The 20,931-nt window shown below is 39.7% G+C and overlaps 1 protein-coding gene across 5 annotated transcripts in view; it reads right to left on the bottom strand.

Moving 5' to 3' along the window:
- ANO4 (anoctamin 4) overlaps positions 1 to 20,931 on the bottom strand; it is a 273,092-nt gene that overhangs the window by 46,951 nt on the left and 205,210 nt on the right. For all 5 annotated transcript variants that reach the window (XM_089694243.1, XM_089694247.1, XM_089694275.1 and 2 more), the window contains 7 exons: positions 16,883 to 16,979; positions 14,905 to 14,965; positions 14,177 to 14,259; positions 7,195 to 7,335; positions 3,753 to 3,917; positions 3,378 to 3,414; positions 581 to 692 (listed from right to left, as the gene is read on the bottom strand). In XM_089694243.1, the coding sequence (XP_089550369.1) occupies positions 581 to 692; positions 3,378 to 3,414; positions 3,753 to 3,917; positions 7,195 to 7,335; positions 14,177 to 14,259; positions 14,905 to 14,965; positions 16,883 to 16,979 (696 nt within the window). The remainder of the gene's footprint in view (positions 1 to 580; positions 693 to 3,377; positions 3,415 to 3,752; positions 3,918 to 7,194; positions 7,336 to 14,176; positions 14,260 to 14,904; positions 14,966 to 16,882; positions 16,980 to 20,931) is intronic.

Here is a 20,931-nt window from a genome sequence, read left to right as displayed (position 1 = left end):
TCACTAAATGAAACTATACCTACACTGTTATTAGCTAGGCCACTTAATCAAAGAAGACACATGTATTATGTATACTTTATTGAAATGTATTCAGATGTCTATAAAAGTCTAACACATCTCTGTGAAAAAACGCATACATGCAATAAGGAATTAAGACTTAAAGCAATTTGATCTCAATTACTGTCACTCCTATTAGCAATAGTCTTTTAAATCTGTACACACTCTCATAGAATCATTTAATATGTTGAAATCTGATCCATTTTAGCATCATTTATATAGCCATCAGTAGCATGAAAATCTAACACTGCTTGGTTTACTTACAATATAAATCTATGTATTGAAGAAAATCAGTTATAATTATTGTGTGTAAGACATTTTTATATTGTATTCAATCAGATTAATGTGTTTTTTGCTAACGTTTCTGATCCATATAATCTGGGACAAATACAGGGCATTACTTTCAGTATCTTAAGCAAGGACTTGTACAATGTGTAAAATGCCAGAACCCAACACCACTACCTTCTCTAGAGCTCTCCAGACTTCTACATTTAAAAGGAAAACTTACAAGGAATGGCCTTACCTTCCAAGGAAGAATGCTATGTAAAAGGTCGAACTGTTCAGATTGACAAACTGAAAAAGAAACATTTTCAAAGTAAAGCTGTTCTCCCATTCTGATTCAGTACGTGGCTGTTCTGTGGGCAAAAACATGTGCACAACTGTAGATTTTAACCATTTTCACTCTCATGTAATCAACAAACTAATGTGCAACTACTTGGTTAAGGAGTTTTCTACTATATGTTCAATACTGAGAAACAAACAAGAGCAAAAACGACATGCGCGTTTTCTTACATTACAGGATATTAGTCTGGTTCTGAAGTGATTTACTATACCAGTCATTTTCAGTTGACAATTTATATATCACTGCAGGTCCCTCATTGACATAGTGATTAAAAAAATTCAAATTTTATATGAAATTATTCAAATTCAAAATCTGTTTACAAGAAGGTATTATGAGGGTATGCACATTGAATGATTGGTATAAGGTAGGTTGATCAGGTATTAGGAAGTGAACATGAATACATTGTAAACAAGCATTATAAAGTAGCTGTAACATAGAATTAGAAAAGAGAAATACAATAAAATGTATCGTGCTTGTTTGTAATCCTCTGTTCTGTGCTGTGCTGTTCTGATCCAAAGGTGCTCAACTTATTTAATGTTGAGTCCAAGTACCAGCGCACCAATTTCTGAGATCACCAAATATAAGTTTTTCATTGTTTTAGGGCTCATTCACACTACCTGAACACTAAACCTGAACAGTTTAGTGTGCAAGCAGCTGTTTGTATCAGCTGCAGTGAACTGTGATGAAGAAGTGGTGTATTGCGCATTTTAGTGCATCACACAGTTCCCGTTTTACTTGTTTTTGCCTCTCAGCCTTGGTTGAGGTGCACAAAGTGACACTTCATTCATGTCACTGCACAGCAGTGCAGTGTGTTGCGCTGCTGCGCAATGACATGCAATGCCGTCCAATGCACTGCAATAAAATGCAATGTCTGCATTTTTATTGCAGCTGACTGCACCTCACCTCCAGGCTGCATTATGGTGCCAAAAGGCACATAGAAAACAATTGAGCCCTAGCGGTGACTGCTATTCTTCCAGTGAGGCAAAAACCCCACTACACGTGAACGGGCCCAAAGGGTTGCGTTTATTAATAGAGGAGTATAAATATTATTTCTAACAGTGAGGATAACCCCCCCCAAATTAAAGTGTATGTAGACCCTAATGATGAATCTCTCTAATTTGCTCCCTTTTTGTCTGTTAAATATACCATTAACCACTTCCAGTCCGGACACTTTTACCCCCTTCCTGTCCAGGCCAATTTTCAGCTTTCAGCGCTATCAAAAAAGAATGACAATTGCGCGGTCATGCAACACTGTACCCATATGAATTTTTTAGCATTTTTTTGAGACAGATACCACTTTATTTTGGTGGTATTTATTCACCACTGGGATTTTAATTTTTTTGCTATATAAATTAAAAATCCAAAAATTTGTCTTCATAAATCTTGGCCAAAATTTATAAAGTTATCTTTTTAGTAAAAAAAAAAAATAACCCAAATTAGTTTATAACCAAAAATTATAATTATTCAAAAATGATTTTTAAATTTTAATTTATTTTTTTGGTTTTTTTTTTAACATACTGTCACCCTAGCAGTACAGTGTCACCATAGTGACACTGTACTACTTGTAGGGAATGATGAAGATTTTATTTTTCATTTTTTACCCATAAAGGCTGTAAAAGCAATCATTTCTCCTTCTCTCTGGCTGCATTCTTGCAGCCATTGAGAAATACTGTGCGAGCTGTGATTGGTCACAGCTTGTCACATGGTACAATGCTGTTGTGAATAGCCTTGTACCATGTGTTTTCTGTGATCATTCACAGATTTCACAGGTAGTAAGCAATGATGTCAGAAGTGACATCTTGCTTACTACTATTCATGTGATCACTGATTGGCCAATCAGCGATCACATGATCGGGACCTAACACAGAGATCCCGTACAGCGATCAGTGTTCCACTGTGTCCGGAGAACACAGCAGGCACCGTATTGCTGTGCCGCACGCACCCAGGGAGAGCGCAGAGGCCAAAATAGCGGGCGCCGTTTATGAACGGCAACCCGCTCCTGCACTGCCCCTGAAGTGGTTAAAAGCCTTTTGTTATATTTGTTCGATAAATGCAAATAATACCTGTTTATCCTGCAAGAAACCTTGTCATCTGATAACTTTCTGTGATCTCTGCCTGTGCTTTATTCTTATCAGTTACATTGTTCCCAGCTATCGTGGAGGACTATAGATTATCTCCCCAATATGTTTTGGAGAAGAGGAGAGGAGGAGGTGTTTGTCCTTTCCTCTGCTGACTCCTGTCCTCTGCCTTGCTGATCTTACCCACTGCCCTATTGACACTGCCCCTTTGTCCTACTAACCCGTCCTCTGTTCTGCTGACCCCTGTCATCTGCCCTGCTGACCCCCTGTCCTCTGCCCTGCTGACCCCTATAATCTGCCCTACAAACTGCTTACCCCTGTATTCTGCCCTACAAATTAATAACCTCCACACACTGCCCTACAAACTGCTAACTCTTTTCTATTGTCAGTAATAGTCATGGTGCTATATACCTGGCACACAACCCAACAATCATTGGTGATCATTTTATGAGAAAGAAAAAAAGACACATTCACTATGAAATAGAAAAAAAATAAAAGAAGTTGGCATGGAGAACCATACAATGTGGTTTTTCGGGCTTCTAAAGTAAGCTTTTGAATAATCCTACAAATATGAAGAGAAAAGAGTAGAAGAAAACAATGAAATGTGGTATTACACTTACCAAGGTTAGTGAGGAAGAGTGCAACTTTTTCATAGAGCTGCAAAATAGGTTCAAAAGAAAATTTTAGCTTCAAGTTATAGCATAGCTATTTTTACCTTTATCAACAGTAAAGACCACAAAATAAAAATGTAAAGAAAAACTAGTATCTAAAAATAGACTTTTCATTTTTTGAATGTTCCGATTGTTTAGAGTAATTTGACTTATTATAGTCATTAACTAATTAAATATGAGAACACATAATTATTTAAAAGCATTGATTGTCTGCAAGCTCCCAGGCTGGGATGAGACTCGGTGCCATCATTTCACATCCAGGAAACTCTCATGTTTCAGCTCACAGACAAGTCAAGTACTATAAAGTTATAAATAGCATCTTACCACATTCAGTAGCATAATGATGCAAAAGTTGATACACACTGCAGTCCCTGTGGTAGCAACCTGAGAATTATTCCTGATTAAGGCCCATTTAAAGGCAGCAAATGTACTGACAGTCACAACACGATATATTACAATGCCGAAAACAGCAGCAATTACCACACAAATCTGAAAGCAAGAAGAAGAAAGAAGCTGTAAGAAACAGTATACTCTCTTACTTCATTAGAAAAATGATATGACTTATGATAATATATTAAAAATACAATTTTCATTCACTGGAACCTACATAATATTACTATTCCACAATAGTCCAGGATACCTGTACTGAGAGAAATATAAAAGCTGCTATTGCTAGTATCCTTCTGAAAAAAAGTTAGTTGCCTGACATTTTAGATAAAGGAAATCAGAATGAATTTAGAACTCCTGATCTACATGCTTGTTATAGGTCAGTGACTTAGAAAATACTAATGCGTGTATGGTGAGAAATGCCTTGAGTGAAGCATCGTATGCATTAAACATTTGTCCTAAATGTTATTGACAACTAGTAGGAAAAGCCAACGTGTTTTAGGGGATTAGGGTTCCTCCTTCTTCTGGGCTCTTAATGTTAGATGAAAAAAGAGCAAACAGGAGGCGCATATCCCTAGTGCATTATCCAAGGTTTATTATAGTATCAAAAGGAATGAAAAATACTCACAAACATAGCATAAATGTACAGCTTAGTAGAATGGTGGAGATGGCCATCTGACGCGAGTCCCTTTCCTTAGAGTTGATCAGCTCTGAGAAAAGGGACTCGTCCCCGAAACACGTCAGCTAGCCGACCACACTGACAGTCAAACACCCTGCCATTGTTAAGGCCATCTCCGCCATTCTACTAAGCTGTACATTTATGCTATGTTTGTATTTTTTCATCCCTTTTTACTATAATAAACCTTGGATAATGCATTAGGGGTGTGCGCCTCCTGTTTGCTCTTTTTTTCAGTTGTTGATTTCCCTATCTGAGGAGGGCAGCATCTCCGAAAGGCTATCCATAGCGATTTTGGTCCTGGTTCCCCTAGCTTTCCTGTGGCATTTGATCCCTGGAGAGCTGGAGAGTTTATTCTCTTAATGTTAGATGTTGTGTATGCTGTGAGACCAGTCGGAAGGCTCTGTTCTAGATTTGGGGCTTTGCAGAGTGCTTGTATTTTCTCCCATGTGGCCTTAAAAATATATAAATATTGTTTTTTTTTTTAAATTGTGACATTCTGGAAAACCCAGGACAGAGCCTCCCTAGCAGAACCACAGTGGTTCCACAGTGTACATCAAATCTGGAATTAAAATCCGGAAAAAAGGGTAACTCTAATCTCCTGAAACACATTGTTTCTAAAGTCTGGAATGTTTAACATACACGAGTCTTCCCTCAAGGATTTCCTCACCACACACCCACAAATGCTTCAAGTCTGAGGAAACAGCAATCTTTCCAGCACCTGCAGGAGTTGAACAGCCCAGCCAAGTGCAAAAGGACAGCCCATCGGACAGATTCCGATCCAGTGCTGTCATGCACTCAAATACTGCATAAAATACTAACACCTTTGATTCAACCTGACTGCCAGGAAACTAGAATTTTCTTTAGGTTTTCTTTAACCTAAATACAAAAAAAATATAAACATTACATGATTTTCAGGTGTGAAAGTGACAACATTCCTTCCTGATGACGATCTATTGGTCGAATCGCGTTAAGGTTTGATGGCGTAACTTCTGCCAAGGTCACTTCCGCCCTTTGGAACACACACTGTATCTTCCAATACAAATCAACAGAGCTGTACACACTTAGTGCCGAGGGTTTAGGCACTTTTTTTTGTGAGTTTTATTCCAAACTATTTATCCTCAATATTAAAGTATACAGTTTTACACTATGGGGTGTTTTTTTTTTTTTTATGCTGATAACATACTACATTGCTTGTGAAGGAGAGGAGTAGTGCTAGTATCAAAGTAGACCCAGAGGAGGATACTGGCTATCACTTACAATTTGACCCGATGATAACACACTGGTTACCAGTAGGAACGTCGTGGAACAGCGGGAAAGAGTACCAACATGTGGCATTGTTGGGCTAGTCCCAATTAAAGCGCTAGTGACCTACCTAGAGATAGGTGGTCATAGAATGATGGTGAGTGTAAGTCCATGTGGGGCACCAGTCTGAGCACAGTGAAGCACCTATCACCTTAATACAGAGTTTATTATCAAGGATCCAGCACGTTTGCACTTTATTTGCACATACTGGGACTGCACCAAAAGTTTTTTATAGATGTTTATTGGTTACTATGATTATCAATATAATTAACTATTCTGTGTCACACCAGTTATGCGCGGTCTATATGGTATATTTTCAAAGTGACAACATGTTTCGTGTTGAAAGGGGAGGTGATGTAACATTCTTTTGCTTCCGCTGATTGATGAGACACCTAGCTAACAGGTGGGAAGCCTCACTTTCATCATTCACTGCGTGTGCTGCTGGTAATGTGGAGTCATGTCAGAGCTTACTGAGCATCAAAAAGGGAAAATTGTTGCTGCTCGCTTAGCTTGTGCCTTTGTGACTGAGGTTGCCAATTTATTTGCCATGTCGTGAGGTACAGTATCAAAGGTTATGACAGCATAATGATTTCTGGGAAATCGTCATCTGAAAACCATAAGCACGGTCAATATGGTCAACTGACAGAAAGAGACAAGAGCACATTGCACAGGATTGTGACCCAGAATAAGAAAACAACTGCTGCATAAGTGATTGCAGAACTTAATATTAGTCTTCACGGGACTAAGATCCAGCTCTTCAGTCACTTTCACAGCAGTTGTTTTCTTATACTGGGTCACAATCCTGCTCAATATCCTTTTGCCTCTTTCGGTCAGTTTACCATGTTCAACCACGCTTATTCTTATCAGACAACGTTTTCCCGGAAACTATATATGCCGCGACATGGCAAACAAATTGGCAACTTCAGTCACAGAGGCACCAACTAAGCAGGCACTAAAAATTTATCCTCTTTGAAGCTCAGTAAGATCTGACACAACTCCATATTACTAGCAGCGCACACAGTGAATGATTTAAGTGAGGCTTCCCACCTGTTAGCTAGGTGTCTCATCACACAGTGGAAGCAAAAGAATGTTACATCACAATGCAGAAAATGAGGTCACTTTCACACCTGCAAATCATGTAGTGTTTCCATTTTTTTTGTCTAACCCCAGTATATAAACAAGCAAAATAACTAAATAAATAGACATAAATCTCATCATGACAAGCATGGGTATGTTTGGCCTTCTTTGAGACCAGCTGGAGTATTTGCTACTTTTGATAGGTTAACTTCTATAGACCGCTCTTTTTCTGCTATAAAACTATATTATGCATCTTTTTCTTCCATGCTATTTTCTTTATTTCTTCTAAAAGAACATATTGTCATCCAAAAAAAAACAAACCATAAAAAATATTCCAGAAGCAGAAACGACAAGTCTGCTGCATTTATCTGCAAAGGCTTGGTAAGGCTCCGGCTTTCCTGATATGGGGTTTAGCCGCTCTTTTTTGGAGTATTTGGCTTCAAATTGAGGACGAACCTCTTCCTTGATTTGAAGGGATAAAAGAAAAAAAAATACATTTGTATAGCACAAAGAAAAAAAATTACATTTGTATAACACAAAGAAACAATTCAGTAGAGAATATAATGTTTCCTAGATAATATCATGTTTCCCACTAACACAGTTCTTTCCTTAGTGAGTTCTGCCAGTGCTTGTCAAAGGCGGGGGGACCATGCCTACCAATAGCGCAGCCATCCAGAAAGGATACTGACAAATCTGTGCTCCCTTGCCACCTCTCAGCCACCTGCAGGAGTCTATTCTGAGTAACCTCCTGTATTGCAACTTACCAGGGTAGCTGTTGTTACTGCTCCACCTCCATGTGGCACTATTTGGGACTAACAATTGGTTGCTCAATCCAAATACTGTCATATGGGGAGAACACATGCTTTCCCACACCCAAAGCCCTGTTCCATTACAGCAATGGAACAAAGGCTTCAATGGAGCAGGAGAGAAGTGATGGGTATGTATACCCTGCTGGGTGGGGCACTGCAACAGTGCCTCTTTCAGTGCAATTACCCATAGCAAACAATTAAAATCCATTTTGCACTGGTCTGATTTCAATAGTGAATTCTGATTGGTGGCCCTTGAGAGTTTGTACACTTGATTGAACTAAGCCATTTAAAGTCAAGTAAATATAAACAGGCCGCACACTAATGTCATTAGAGATGTAAAACCAGCTTTAATATATTAAATAGAGGATTCACAACATATAGTCTTACCTGTCCACCTACCACTCCAATATGTTTCACCCCACAAAGGACTTAATTATGGAGATCGAGAAGGTTTCCATGTGCAATTCCCAGTGCTCTCTGTTGTCTCACTGTGTTTGTGTGCACCAAGTTCAATGAATGAGCTGTCAACTATATATCTACCCCATGTGAGGCTCCAGGCTCCTGCATGTTATGTGCGGCAGCTCAGAGTTCTTGATTGACAGAGGAGCGCTTCCCTATTGCTACTCTGGTTATCGATGTAATTAACATAAATTCCACCCGATAGCCATGTAGACTGGATAAACAGGAGAGCAAATAAGAAGAGCTTCACTGTCAATCATAAACACTGAGCCATCTTGCATGACCCTGGGAGTGTCAAAGTGGGTGGCTAAGAACAGTGTCATTAATTTTTTGTATTCTTTATACTGATTTTAAATAAATAAAATCAAGGATTTTTTTATTATATTTTTATTAACAATGTTCTTTACATTCAGAACAGTTTTTTTTCACTGTCAGTCACATAGCACCAATCCATAGCACCTATGAAGAGTGGAGTAAAGTAAACAAAACACTGCAGTGACTTGTTAATGACATGTCACATGCTGAAAATGACCTCCGCCCACAAATTTCATATGCAGGTTCTGAATTACTGCATGGAATTATATGACTGATTATGAATAGAAAAGAAAAAAAAAAGGTAATTGTCACCATTCTAATTCATCAATATATAGAGCAAATTTTAATGATAACACACTATACACATACTGAATTGGGTATCTATGGGTTTAGATACACTCAAATTCAAATACACTCAGATACACATTTAGATACACTCAAGCCAACTGGACTGTCAGACAAGTAACAATTCCAGAAGGAGAGGTCGGAAACAGCAGTAACATACTTTTTGGTTTCTTTTAAAGCAGGACTCCAACAAAAAACATTTTTTAAATCTTAACTATAGTGAGTTAGTGATCTATCAAGTTTATATTGTTGTGTTCCTTTATTTTTTGTCAATAGGTAGCATGCTTAGACTGTAAAAAAGCATTTTCATGTTAAAAGGAATGTTATATTATGATACTAAAACTTATGGGGAGTAGCTACCAATACACTTCACTCTCATAGACTAATACAGTAAATTATTGGAATTATCTAGGTTTGGCAACACATTCGTATAATTACTGGGCAGCATCATACTGTATGTGTATATCTGCAGTAACTGCAGTAGTTCTTGACTTTCATTTGAAAAGTCTGTTTCACTTTAGTTCACAACATATATTGTGGATATACACTCACAGGCCACTTCATTAGGTACACCTTGATAGTTCCTGAACTCTTGATACGAGGCAGGATGGATCCATGCTTTTATGTTGATTATGCCAAATTCTGACCCTACCATCTGAATATTGCTGCAAGCAGTCTGTCCATTCTCCTCTAACCTCTGACATCAACAAGGCATTTTTGCCAATACAACTGCAGCTCACTGGATAGTCTCTCTTTTTCTCTATAAACCCTAGAGATGGTTGTGCATGAAAATCCCAGTAGATCGGCAGTTTTTGAAATTCTCAGACCAGCCTGTCACCAACAACCATCCCATGTTCAAAGTCACCTAAATCCCCTTTCTTCCTCATTGCATAGTTACATAGTTAGTCTGGCTGAAAAAAGACAAAAATACATCCAGTTCAACCATTAATAAAAAAAAAAAAGTTACAATCCTACGCCCACAGTTGATCCAGAGGAAGGCAAAAAACCCAGCAAAGCATGATCCAATTTGCTCCTACAGGGGAAAAAATTCCTACCTGATCCCCCGAGAGGCAATCGGATATTTCCTGGATCAACTTTACCTATAAATAGTAACCAGTTATATTCTACGTATCCAATAAAGAATCCAGGACTTTTTTAAAGCAATCCACTAAGCTGGCCAAAACCAACTCTTGAGGGAGTCTATTCCACATTGTCACAGCTCTTGCTGTGTAGAAACCTTTCCGTGTTTGGAGGTTAATTTTTTTTCCTCCAGACGTAAAGAGTGCCCCCTTGTCCTCTGTGATGACCTCAGGGTGAATAACTCTACACTGAGTTTACTATATAAACCACTGATGTAGTTATACATGTTGATCATATCATCCCTTCCCCCCTTAACCACTTGCCTACCGAGCACTTATACCCCCTTCCTTACCAGGCCAATTTTCAGCTTTCAGCGCTGCCGCACTTTGATTGACAATTGCGCGGTCATGCAACATTGTACGCATATGAAATTTTGATCATTTTTTCCTCACAAATAGAGCTTTCTTTTGGTGGTATTTACTCCCCACTGGGCGCTTTACTTTTTGCGCTATAAATAAAAAAGTGCAAAAAATTTGAAAAAAAAAAAAGTTTCTTTGTTTCTATTATAAAATTTTTCAAACAGGCATTTTTTCTCCTTCACTGATGTGCGTTGATGAGGCAGCACTGATGGGCACTGATAGGCGGCACTGATGGGCACTGATAGGCAGCACTAAAGGGCACTGATAGGTAGTACTAATGAGGTGTCACGGATAGGCGACACTGATAGACAGCACTAATGAGGTGTCACGGATAGGCGGCACTAATATGCAGCACTGATAGGCGGCACTGATAGGTGACACTGATGATGGGTACTGATAGACGGCACTGACTGGCATCACTGCTGGGCACTGACTGGTGGCACTGACTGGCAGCACTGCTGGGCTGCACTGGTGGGTGGCACTGGTGGGCAGCACTGGTGGGTGGGCACAGGTGGGTGGCACTGGTGGGCACAGGTGGGTGGGCACAGGTGGGTGGCACTGCTGGGCACATGTAGGTGGCACTTCTGGGCACAGGTAGGTGGCACTGCAGAGTGGCACAGGTGGGTGCACTGCTGGGCACAGGTGGGTGCACTGCTGGGCACGGGTGGGCGGAGCTAGTGGGCGCACTGCTGGGCGGAACTTGCGGGTGGCACTGCTGGGCACCGATCATCAGGGCACTGATCATCAGTGCCCTGCTGATCGGTGCCGATCCCCGCTCTGACAACTGCTGGTTCTCGGCAGTACTTTCCTCACGATCTGACAGTGTGAGGAAAGTGCAGCCGAGAACCGGCACTTGCATTTCCCTCTGATCAGCGTGTCATTGGACACCACTGATCAGGTGGTAAAAGGCCGCTGTGATTGCCCTTTTACCACATCACATGATCAGCTGTGTCCGTAGGACACAGCGATCACGGAGATCGCCGGGTGCGCACCCCCTGGGGCACGCAGGAGAGCGCGTTCTGGGAGGACGTCATATGACGTCCACCCAGAACTGGCCGGCCGCGGTGAAGCCGTCATTCGGCTATGCGCGGTCGGCAAGAGGTTAATCTCCTCTTCACAAGAGAGAATAAATTCAGTTCCTCTAATCTTTCCTCATAGCTGAGCTCCTCCATGCCTCTTATCAGTTTGGTTGCCCTTCTCTGTACTTTCTCCAGTTCCCCAATGTTATTTTTGTGAATTGGTGCCCAAAATTGAACTGCATATTCCAGATGAGGTATTACTAATGATTTGTACAGGGGTAAAATTATATCTCTCTCTCTGGAGTCTATATGTCTTTTAAAACAAGAGAGGATTTTGCTCACTTTATAAACCGCAGCTTGGCATTGAATGCCATTATTAAGCTTATGATCTACCAGAACCCCCAGATCCTTCTCCACCATTGATTCCCCCAGTTGTACCCCCCTAGTATGTATGATGCATGCATATTCCTAGCCCCCAAGTGCATAACCTTTTAGCCAGTTTTCTAGCCATTTACATACGGATTTATTCCAAGCCTGTAGACTGTGTGGGGAACGGTGTCAAACACTTTTGCAAAATCCAAGTATACCACGTCCACTGCCAAGGTTTTGCTCACCTCCTCATAAAAAGAAATCAGATTTGTTTGACAATTTCTGTCTTTCATGAATCCATGCTGTCTGTTGCTTAAAAAATGTTTTTCCAGCAAGAACTCATCTATGTGGTATTTTATTAAACTCTCCAGTATCTTCCCAACTATAGAAGTTAAACTAGCAGGTCTATAATTACTTGGTAAAGATTTTGACCCCTTTTTACACATTGGCACCACATTGGCCTTATGCCATAGAGACAGACACCACCACCTTTCCTATTTACCCTGTTTCTCCGAAAGAGAACATAGACAGGAATATAATGACCCAGTCATGTGAAGAATGACTCCAAGATTCAGAAATACCAATTAAATCATAGTTCTCTTTATACACCAAAGCTTCCAACTCACCTATTTTGCTTGGCAGACTTCTCGCATTGGTAAACAAACACTTTAATTCATTGACACCTTGTGCATATGTATTTTGCATATTGTTTATCTTCATACAAATGATAACAGTTCCACTGGTTGTTTGTAACATGGGAAACTTCTTGTCTGCCATAGCCCCCCCCCCCCATCTTTCCCCATTCTACCAACCAATACGTACTGACCCCTCTCTTATCTGTCTACCCCGTTATAATCTAATTCTCCCTCCCCCCTCGATCCTAGTTTAAATACTCCTCCAGCCTTCCCATAAACCTCTCCCCCAGCACAGCAGACTCCCTTCCATTTAGGTGCAAACCATCTCTAGCATATAGGTTGCACCCCAATGAAAAGTCAGTCCAATGCTCTAGAAACCCAAATCCTTCCCTCTTACACCAGGTCTTTAGCCATGCATTGAGTTCTCTAATCTCCCCCTGTCTTTCCTGAGTTGCGCATGACACAGGTAATATTTCAGAGAATATCACCTTGGAGGTCCTTCCCTTCAACTTGCAGCCTAGTTCTTTAAATTGATTCTTAAGGAGCCTCCACCTTCCATGTATTCTGTCATTGGTGCCAACATGGACCAAGACAGCTGGGTCATGCCCAGACCCTCCCAGTAATTTATCAACCCAGTCCACCATATGCCGAATCATGGGACCAGGGAGACAGCAAACCATTCAGTTGAGGCGATGCTGGTGACAAATTGTTCTATCAGTCCTTCTGATTATAGAATCCTCTACTACCACCAACTGTCTTGGCCCTCCTGCACTACCCTCACCATCCCTCCCAGATGGTCTGCTCTCCCGACTGTTAGGGATAGCAGTGACATCCAGGGATGCCACCCCTGAGCTTGCCACCCCCTTATCTTCACCCAACTTGCAAATCTGTTTGGGTTCACAAACCCAGGTCCAGCCTTCCTTTTCTGTAAGCCCCTACCACTCCCTCTCATTACAGTAACCCATCTTCCTACATTATAATCCTGATTAGCCCCTCCACCCTCCACATCAATCCCATTAGCTACCTGCTCAGAGAGCAGAAGACCCTTTCAAAGTTGTCGGTTCTGCCCAGTTTTGCAACTTGCTCCTCCAGATCTCTAACGCGAGTTTCCAGAAGGGCAACCCGCTCAAATCTGTTGCAGCGGTATCCATCCTGGAGCTGTTGCTCCATTATTGCATACATGCGGCACACAGCGCACTGCACAAAACCTTCAACCCTGCTAGCACTCATATCCTAGTTACAATATTAATAGGAAATATCAGTTGTCACTTGCAGGTTAGTAGACTCCTGTTATAATCTCCTGTTTTCCACTCTGGTTGTTTAACTCCACTTATCAAATGTCCATTTAGTCAAAGGTCCAGCAAGTAAAATACAGGCAAGCTCAAGAATGAGCTCTACAGCAAGTTATATAGTACCTGTAGCACCTGTGACCAATTAACCCCTCCCCTTAATTAGCAGGCTGAAGGAAGACAAGGAAAGGAAGAAAAAAATTGCTATTTAAAAAGTGACAGAAAATATGATTTAAAAAGTAAAAGCTTTTAGCAAGACCAAGAAGAAAATAAAACAACTACAAGCACCAGCACTCACAGCAGTCAAAAGTAAAATCTTTCACTCTCCACTCAGATTTCCCACTCTTTTTAGCTATTAGCCAGCAAAAAAATGCCTGACTCATTCTGATGCTTGCTTTGAACTTCAGCAAGTTGTTTTCACCATGTCTACATGCCTAAATGCACTGAGTTGCTGCCATGTGATTGGCTGATTATCAATTTGTGCTACCAAGAAATTGAACGGGTGTACCTAATAAAGTGTTCGGTGAGTGTACAATGTCTGCTAGTAAAAACTGTAACCTTTACCTCTTCTTCTTCCCAGTCTATTAAATCCCAATCATAGGCAATCACCGCTCTTCTTCGTTTCCAAAACTCCAGAAAAACAGTTGCTAAAATGTAAAATATAATTATATTCATTTATGACAATATAAAAACACATAAAAAGATACCTCCCTTGTACTTGAATCTGTGCTTTTTTTTCTAAGCTAGATTTTATAGAGTCCTACAGCCTACAGTCTAAGGGTCACAGCACAAACCCATCATCCCTATTGAAAACATGAAAGACACTCAAGAAATGAAGAGGGAAATGCATTTTGAATTGTGGAGATCTTACACCAGGCAAGTGGGTGCCAGGAATGATCCATTAACTGTCATGACCTAATCTATACTGTTATTATATAGCATATAAAAGGGAAGGTCAAGGAAAGAAAACAGACGTGGTAAAAGGTAAAATATGCTGCTTTTGATTACAAAGGAAGACATTTCTTAAAAATTGCACAATTTAATCATGGTACATCTGAATTCAAGGGAAAAAGTTAAACAATGGTCCTCCTTCTCAAAGTCTGAATTCCAGTGAGCAGGGAAGTACAGAAAGCTACTACAAAGAAAGATTCAATCACATACAGTAGCAATCTTGTGTTCAGTGTTATTTAGATATTAATATTGATTATGTAATCAAGACAAATTTACAGATGTGTTTTCTTCAACAGTATCACAGTTTTGGAATTAGGATTACCTTGATGAATTATACTTACCCCAAACTGCCATAAACACTGCAAAGAAGACAGTTGCTCCATTATCAAAAAGATGGGTTACCTAAAACATAATCAAAGGAGATCATTATAGGCGTATTCTAATTTAGGTAAGTATCCTTTGACATAAACATGTTTTCCTATTGGTATACCAACAAGGACATTCAAGCATACACTTTTTTCACATAACAGAACAAGCTGGCTCCAAGGTTTTCAACAATGTCCTAAGGCTTGTTGATATCACTGGAGCATGCTACATATGAATGCCAGCTTATAGCTGCTGATATATGATTTCTAGTCTAGCCTACAATATGTACAGCAATAATGTTACTAACTTGTCGTTGTGTCAGACATGTCAATTGTATGTTATGCACAAGAATTAAGTACTTGGCAATGACAGTGACACTTCAGATTTGGGCAGTCATATACAGACTCAAAGAGCCTGATCCTCTAAAGCATGGCTGTCAAACTGGTGGCCCTCCAGCTGTTGCCAAACTACAAGTGCCATGAGGCATTGCTGGATTGACAGTTACAAGCATGAATCCCAAAGGCAGAGGCATGATGGGACTTGTAGTTTCACAACAGCTGGAGGGCCACCAGTTTGACATCCCTGCTCTAAAGTGTGAAGTACAGGGATGTGTTAAATTCATATAGCCATGTGCAAGGGAAATTACATTTTTAATGTAACCACAAGGTATTTTCACATATTAAGAAATGAGGCCCAATTTGTGCAAATTTTCTTGGCCCATATATATATATAGTGATCTATGGTGCTTATTGATGCCTAAGTGGAGCTACAAGAGCACTTGGAGTGAACTAGGCAATGTAGAAAATCTGAAGCTAGGCAACTAGTTATATTTGAACCCAGAACAGTGCTACAACATATCAGAGGTAACCATCAAACCTAACTAACATAATAACTTATATTATTACATATAACTTTTTATAAGATTACATACAGTATAACTTACATAACTTAAATTTCTACGTTGATGACACCCAAGTCTATCTTTCTACCCCTCAGCTCACTCCATCAGCCTTTGCACACATCACTTATTTACTAATAGACATATTAGACTGGATGTCACACCACATCCTCAAACTCATTCCACCCAAAACCAGCCTCATATTATTTCCTTCCCCACATGCCCCTTCCCCTGACTTCTCTGTCAAGATTGATGGCTCACATATCAACCCATCCCTGCATGCTAAGATGCTAGGTGTAATCCTGGACTCTGAACTAACTTTTCGGCCCCACATTCAATCAATGTCCAAAGCCTGCTGCCTTAACCTCCAAAACATCTCTAAAATAGGCTCCTTTCTAACCAATGACACCAAAAAGCTCCTAGTCCACTCCCTGGTCATCTCTCATCTTGACTACTGCTCAGCTTCTACTACCCCTCTCTGCCAATCCCTCCACTGGCTTCCGTCCACCCAAAAAATTTGATTCAAATGCTAACAGCAACCTACAAAGTCATCCACAACCTCCAGCTACATCACTAACCTAGTCTCAAAATACCAACCCAATGGTTCTCTTCGTTCCTCCCAAGACCTCCTGCTCTCTAGCACCCTTGTTACTTCCTCCCATGCTCACCCCTAGGACTTCTCCCAAGTCTCTCCATCCTCTGGAACTCCCTATCCCAATCTGTCTGACTATCTCCTACTCTGTCCACTTTTAGACGATCCCTGAAAACCCTTCTCCTCAGATAAACCTATCCCGTCTATACCTAACAACTGTACTTTTTTTTTTCTCCATCAGCTCTTCCCCCACAGTTATTACCTTTTGTATCTTTTGACCCTCCCTCTTAGACCGTAAGCTCTAACAAGCAGGGCCCCCTGATTCCTACTGTATTACATTTTATTGTAATTGTACTGTCTGCCCCTTATGTTGTAAAGCGCTGTGTAAACTGCTGGCGCTATATAAATCCTGTATAATAATAATATATACATATTTTGAGTTACACAGAGAAACATTTATTACCTTGGCGTAGACACAGCTGTCTGATAACCTCATAAACGGGCAATATTTATCACACAATGGACACATAGTAATATTTGTGGCTTCACAGATTTCTCTGCTGTAACACATGAAACAGGACACCATAGACAATTTATACACTAGAAGGGAAATTTCAGCACTCAGTCAGATTATAAAGTAAATTCTATTTTCAGGCAGATAAAATAGATCCAGCATTCCAAAAAAAAACATATTATTGCACAGCCATCTTTGAGCTATATTAGTGTCATAGATGCTGTATATATCACTATTTAATTCATTTTTTATTTTCAAATTCAATCATTCATCCATATCTTCATGCTATATTTTGCTGAGAAATCACTTTGAAAAAAAACCCATAGCATTTCTGGCCACAACCATCTTGATTACATTGATTTATTCATGTAGCATTTACTTCTTGGAATCCATCTGCCCTTCGCTTGGGCATGCAGGCAGGAGGTTGTGCTTAGGAGAGGAAACCCCTCCTCCCCTCCTAAAGACTCCTGGGATGTATTACATAATTTGCTTAGGCCTGGAAAACTGTAACTAACTGAAGAAATGTAAAAAAAAAAGTTTAAAACAAGTAAATATGATATACTTTCCCGTGTAGTAATGCTAACAACAAAAAGATTCTAAATAGTCAATGTTGATTGAGAGAATGATATTTTGCTTTAACTCTGCCTGCCCTGAACTCCATTTGCCTACCTAAGAATATCTGAACCCTACCCAGGGCAAAACATACAAAGCTTTGAGAGGAAGTATTGGAAATCTAGTAAGATCCGAGTTGTCACAGGATAGAAATTATCAGGAACGGGTGGTCTAGGGTGGTAAATAATCAAAAATACAAATGTATAAAATATCAAAAGTTTATTTACAAAATTCTCATAAGAAATATATACAGTATACCCATACAAAAAGAGTTCACAATCAATATGAATCCTATAACCATATACATAGCAAAGACTTTACATATTTATAAAAGCAGCAATGTCATAGGTTACACTACCAACGCATTTCGTGGTCAGAAACATCTTCTTCAGGATCTCATATTCCTATATGACATATAAAACGTGTAATTTTTCGGTTGATTCTATGAAATTACAAAGAGCATACAAAGACAAAATTAGAATAATCAATAAGTACATTCCTCCATATAGTCCCCAAAGTGGGTACTGCTTTTATAAATATATAAAGTCTTTGCTATGCATGGTCATACAGTATGATTCATATTGATTGTGATCCCCTTTTTTATGTATATATATTATAAATATATATATATATATATATAAAATGTATTTATTTTTTTAATGAGAATTTTATAAATAAACATGTTGATATTTTAGACATTTGCATTTTTGATTATTTACCGAGAGGCAACCCTATACCATTCGTTCCTAATCCTTTTTATCCTGTAATACTTTTTGTGTTGGTGATCTTGAAGTAAGTTCTTAGATCCCTTTCCCATATATTTTGAGTTATTTTGAGGGAACAGCAAATTTACACCGTTATACAAGCTGTGTACTCATTACTTTACATTGTAGCAAAGTGTCATTTCTTCAGTGTTGTCACATGAAAAGATAGAATAAAATATTTACAAAAATGTGAGGGGTGTACTCACTTCTGTGAGATACTGTATATATATATATATATATATATATATATATAAATATATATAATATATCAGGGGTGGACGGACATCTCATGGGGCCCTTGGGCAATAGGGGATCATGGGGCCCCTGTGTCCTTGCCCAAAGTCAAAAAAGCCTATGAAAAAGGTACCAGGGGCATCTCATGGGGCCCCCTACTGACCCCGGGCCCTCGGGCAGTGACCAAGTTTCCAAATGGTCAGTCCGTCCCTGATATATATATATATCAAGACCAGAGTTGTCATTTCCTCCTACTGCCTGCCTCATCTCTTCACAACTCAGCAAACAGTGTTTTCATTTACACTGTTAACTTAATTTTAAATTTCTTCTGTTATGCAAGACATGGTGTTAAAGTGACATGAAGAAGAATTACAGTTTGGGTAAAGGTTTAAAACTTTAATTATTATTTAAAGAGGAGGAAAGTAAACTCTTATCCTGAAGGGTTTTAAAGCTCTGACTTAAATCTAATTGAGATCACATCACACAAAGGTTCTTTTGTGATCATATCAGGATATACTCAAAAGTGTAATTTGCTATACATGGCTTGCTCTACTTTTTCTCAATTGCTACATGAAGTACAATGGGCACATAACTGCTTCAGTATGAAATGAAAAGAAACTGTTGTAATCCAGCCACCCACTGCTTCTTATACTGGAAATGAGGAGAGCACCTTGCTGAGTCACGAGTACAGAGCTAATATATCAAAGTGTAGTTCAACAGAGGTTAAACGGTAGACTTCTATGCTATCAAAATGAGTAAATATAATGAGGTACTTTACATGATCACCGTGGAGATGAAACAAAGTGTCATCAGCAGATTCAATTACAATAGCCTCCTAGAGCCTGAATACTGTAATGTCTTTAGGGTACTGTAATACATTTCAGCTTCTTTATATCAAAAAGGAAAACTGCCATTGCTGATCTCTCCTTCTGAAAATGCTAATTGACTGTTTTGTTAATCAATGACCTGGAACAAGTATGAAGTACTATTGCAATATAAGGACTTAAAATTTTTATTCTAGCATTCACTATATTGGATATTTGATGCAATGACTCCAAAAGCTTTAGGGCCACAGAGCTAGCATAAAAAACAGTAAATTGCCATTTTTCAAAGTTGGTTATCAATGGCAACCCCCATATTTCTATCACATTGGGTTTGAAAGGTATTTTAATGTTCCAATGACTCTAAAATCACAGAGGCTGTGCTGGTTAGATTCTTCTCCCCAGCTCTCACTCCATGGCTCTCACTTTTTAGTTGGACAAATGGCAGGCAGGGGCAGACTGACAACTCATGGGGCCCCCGGGCAATAGGGGATCATGGGGCCCCTGTGTCCTTGCCCAAACTCAAAAAAGCCTATGAAAAAGGTACCATGGGCATCTCATGGGGCCCCCTACTGACCCCGGGCCCTCGGGCAGTGGCCAAGTTTCCAAATGGTCAGTCGGCCCTTGGTGGCAGAAATCTGTAAAGTCACCAGGTTACTGAGTGCGCTTTATCATTGTACGTAGTATAACCAAAAGAGCCCTGTTGGTTGTAGTAAGCTTTAGTATTATGCCTAATTATCATAATTAGTACCACAGGTTGGTCCCTGACCTGTCCACCTGCCTATCTGCAGCATACTCTAACCTCCTGCCAAATTTTTGACTGTCTTTTTCACAAATCTTGGAGGTGCAACAAGTATCATAAAGCCAATCCAGCCACCCCTGAGAGGTTTGAAGTGGAGAATGGGTACTCCCTAGAGTTTGATGGTCCTATGGTCTTATCAATAAGGATCCAGATAATTCACCCATATTCATGACATATCTGTATATTGCTGATTATATTTTCCATGGAGAAACCTGTGCTTTTAAAGATTCCTGGTCATGAGAGAGGTTTAGTTACCTACAATGAAATAATGTTTACAGCAAGTGAGCCAGGAACAGCCAAGGATCCTAAAGGGGAGCTTAACTTAAATGTTCTGAGTGCATACGGAGTGAAATTAATTTGAAGTGTTTGTTTGCTATTAATTAGAGATGAGCGAATCGAACTTGGCGAAGTGGAATTCGTTTCGAATATTAGGAAAAATATTAGGAAAAATTCGATTCGAAAATTAGCAAACTTCGGATGCACGAATCGAATTTTTCCCGATCGGCCGATTTTCATCCCTTCTACAGCCGGCAAAAAGTGTCCCTGCAGAGAGCTCCGCTATTTCTGACAGTTCTCTGACAGTTCCTTCACATTTACAGCGGTTGAAACATTGTATCTATTTGTTTCCATTTAGGATACAGATGTTTTTATTCGGAAACAAATAGATACAATGTTTCAACCGCTGTAAATGTGAAGGAACTGTCAGAGAACTGTCAGAAATAGCGGAGCTCTCTGCAGATACACTTTTTGCTGAACTGGAATTCT

This window comes from Staurois parvus, unplaced genomic scaffold (assembly GCF_062004578.1).
Source record: "Staurois parvus isolate SC_StPar_1 unplaced genomic scaffold, SC_StPar_1.0 ptg000025l, whole genome shotgun sequence".
Lineage (NCBI taxonomy): Eukaryota > Metazoa > Chordata > Amphibia > Anura > Ranidae > Staurois > Staurois parvus.
This window is presented reverse-complemented; position numbering and strand designations above follow the sequence as displayed.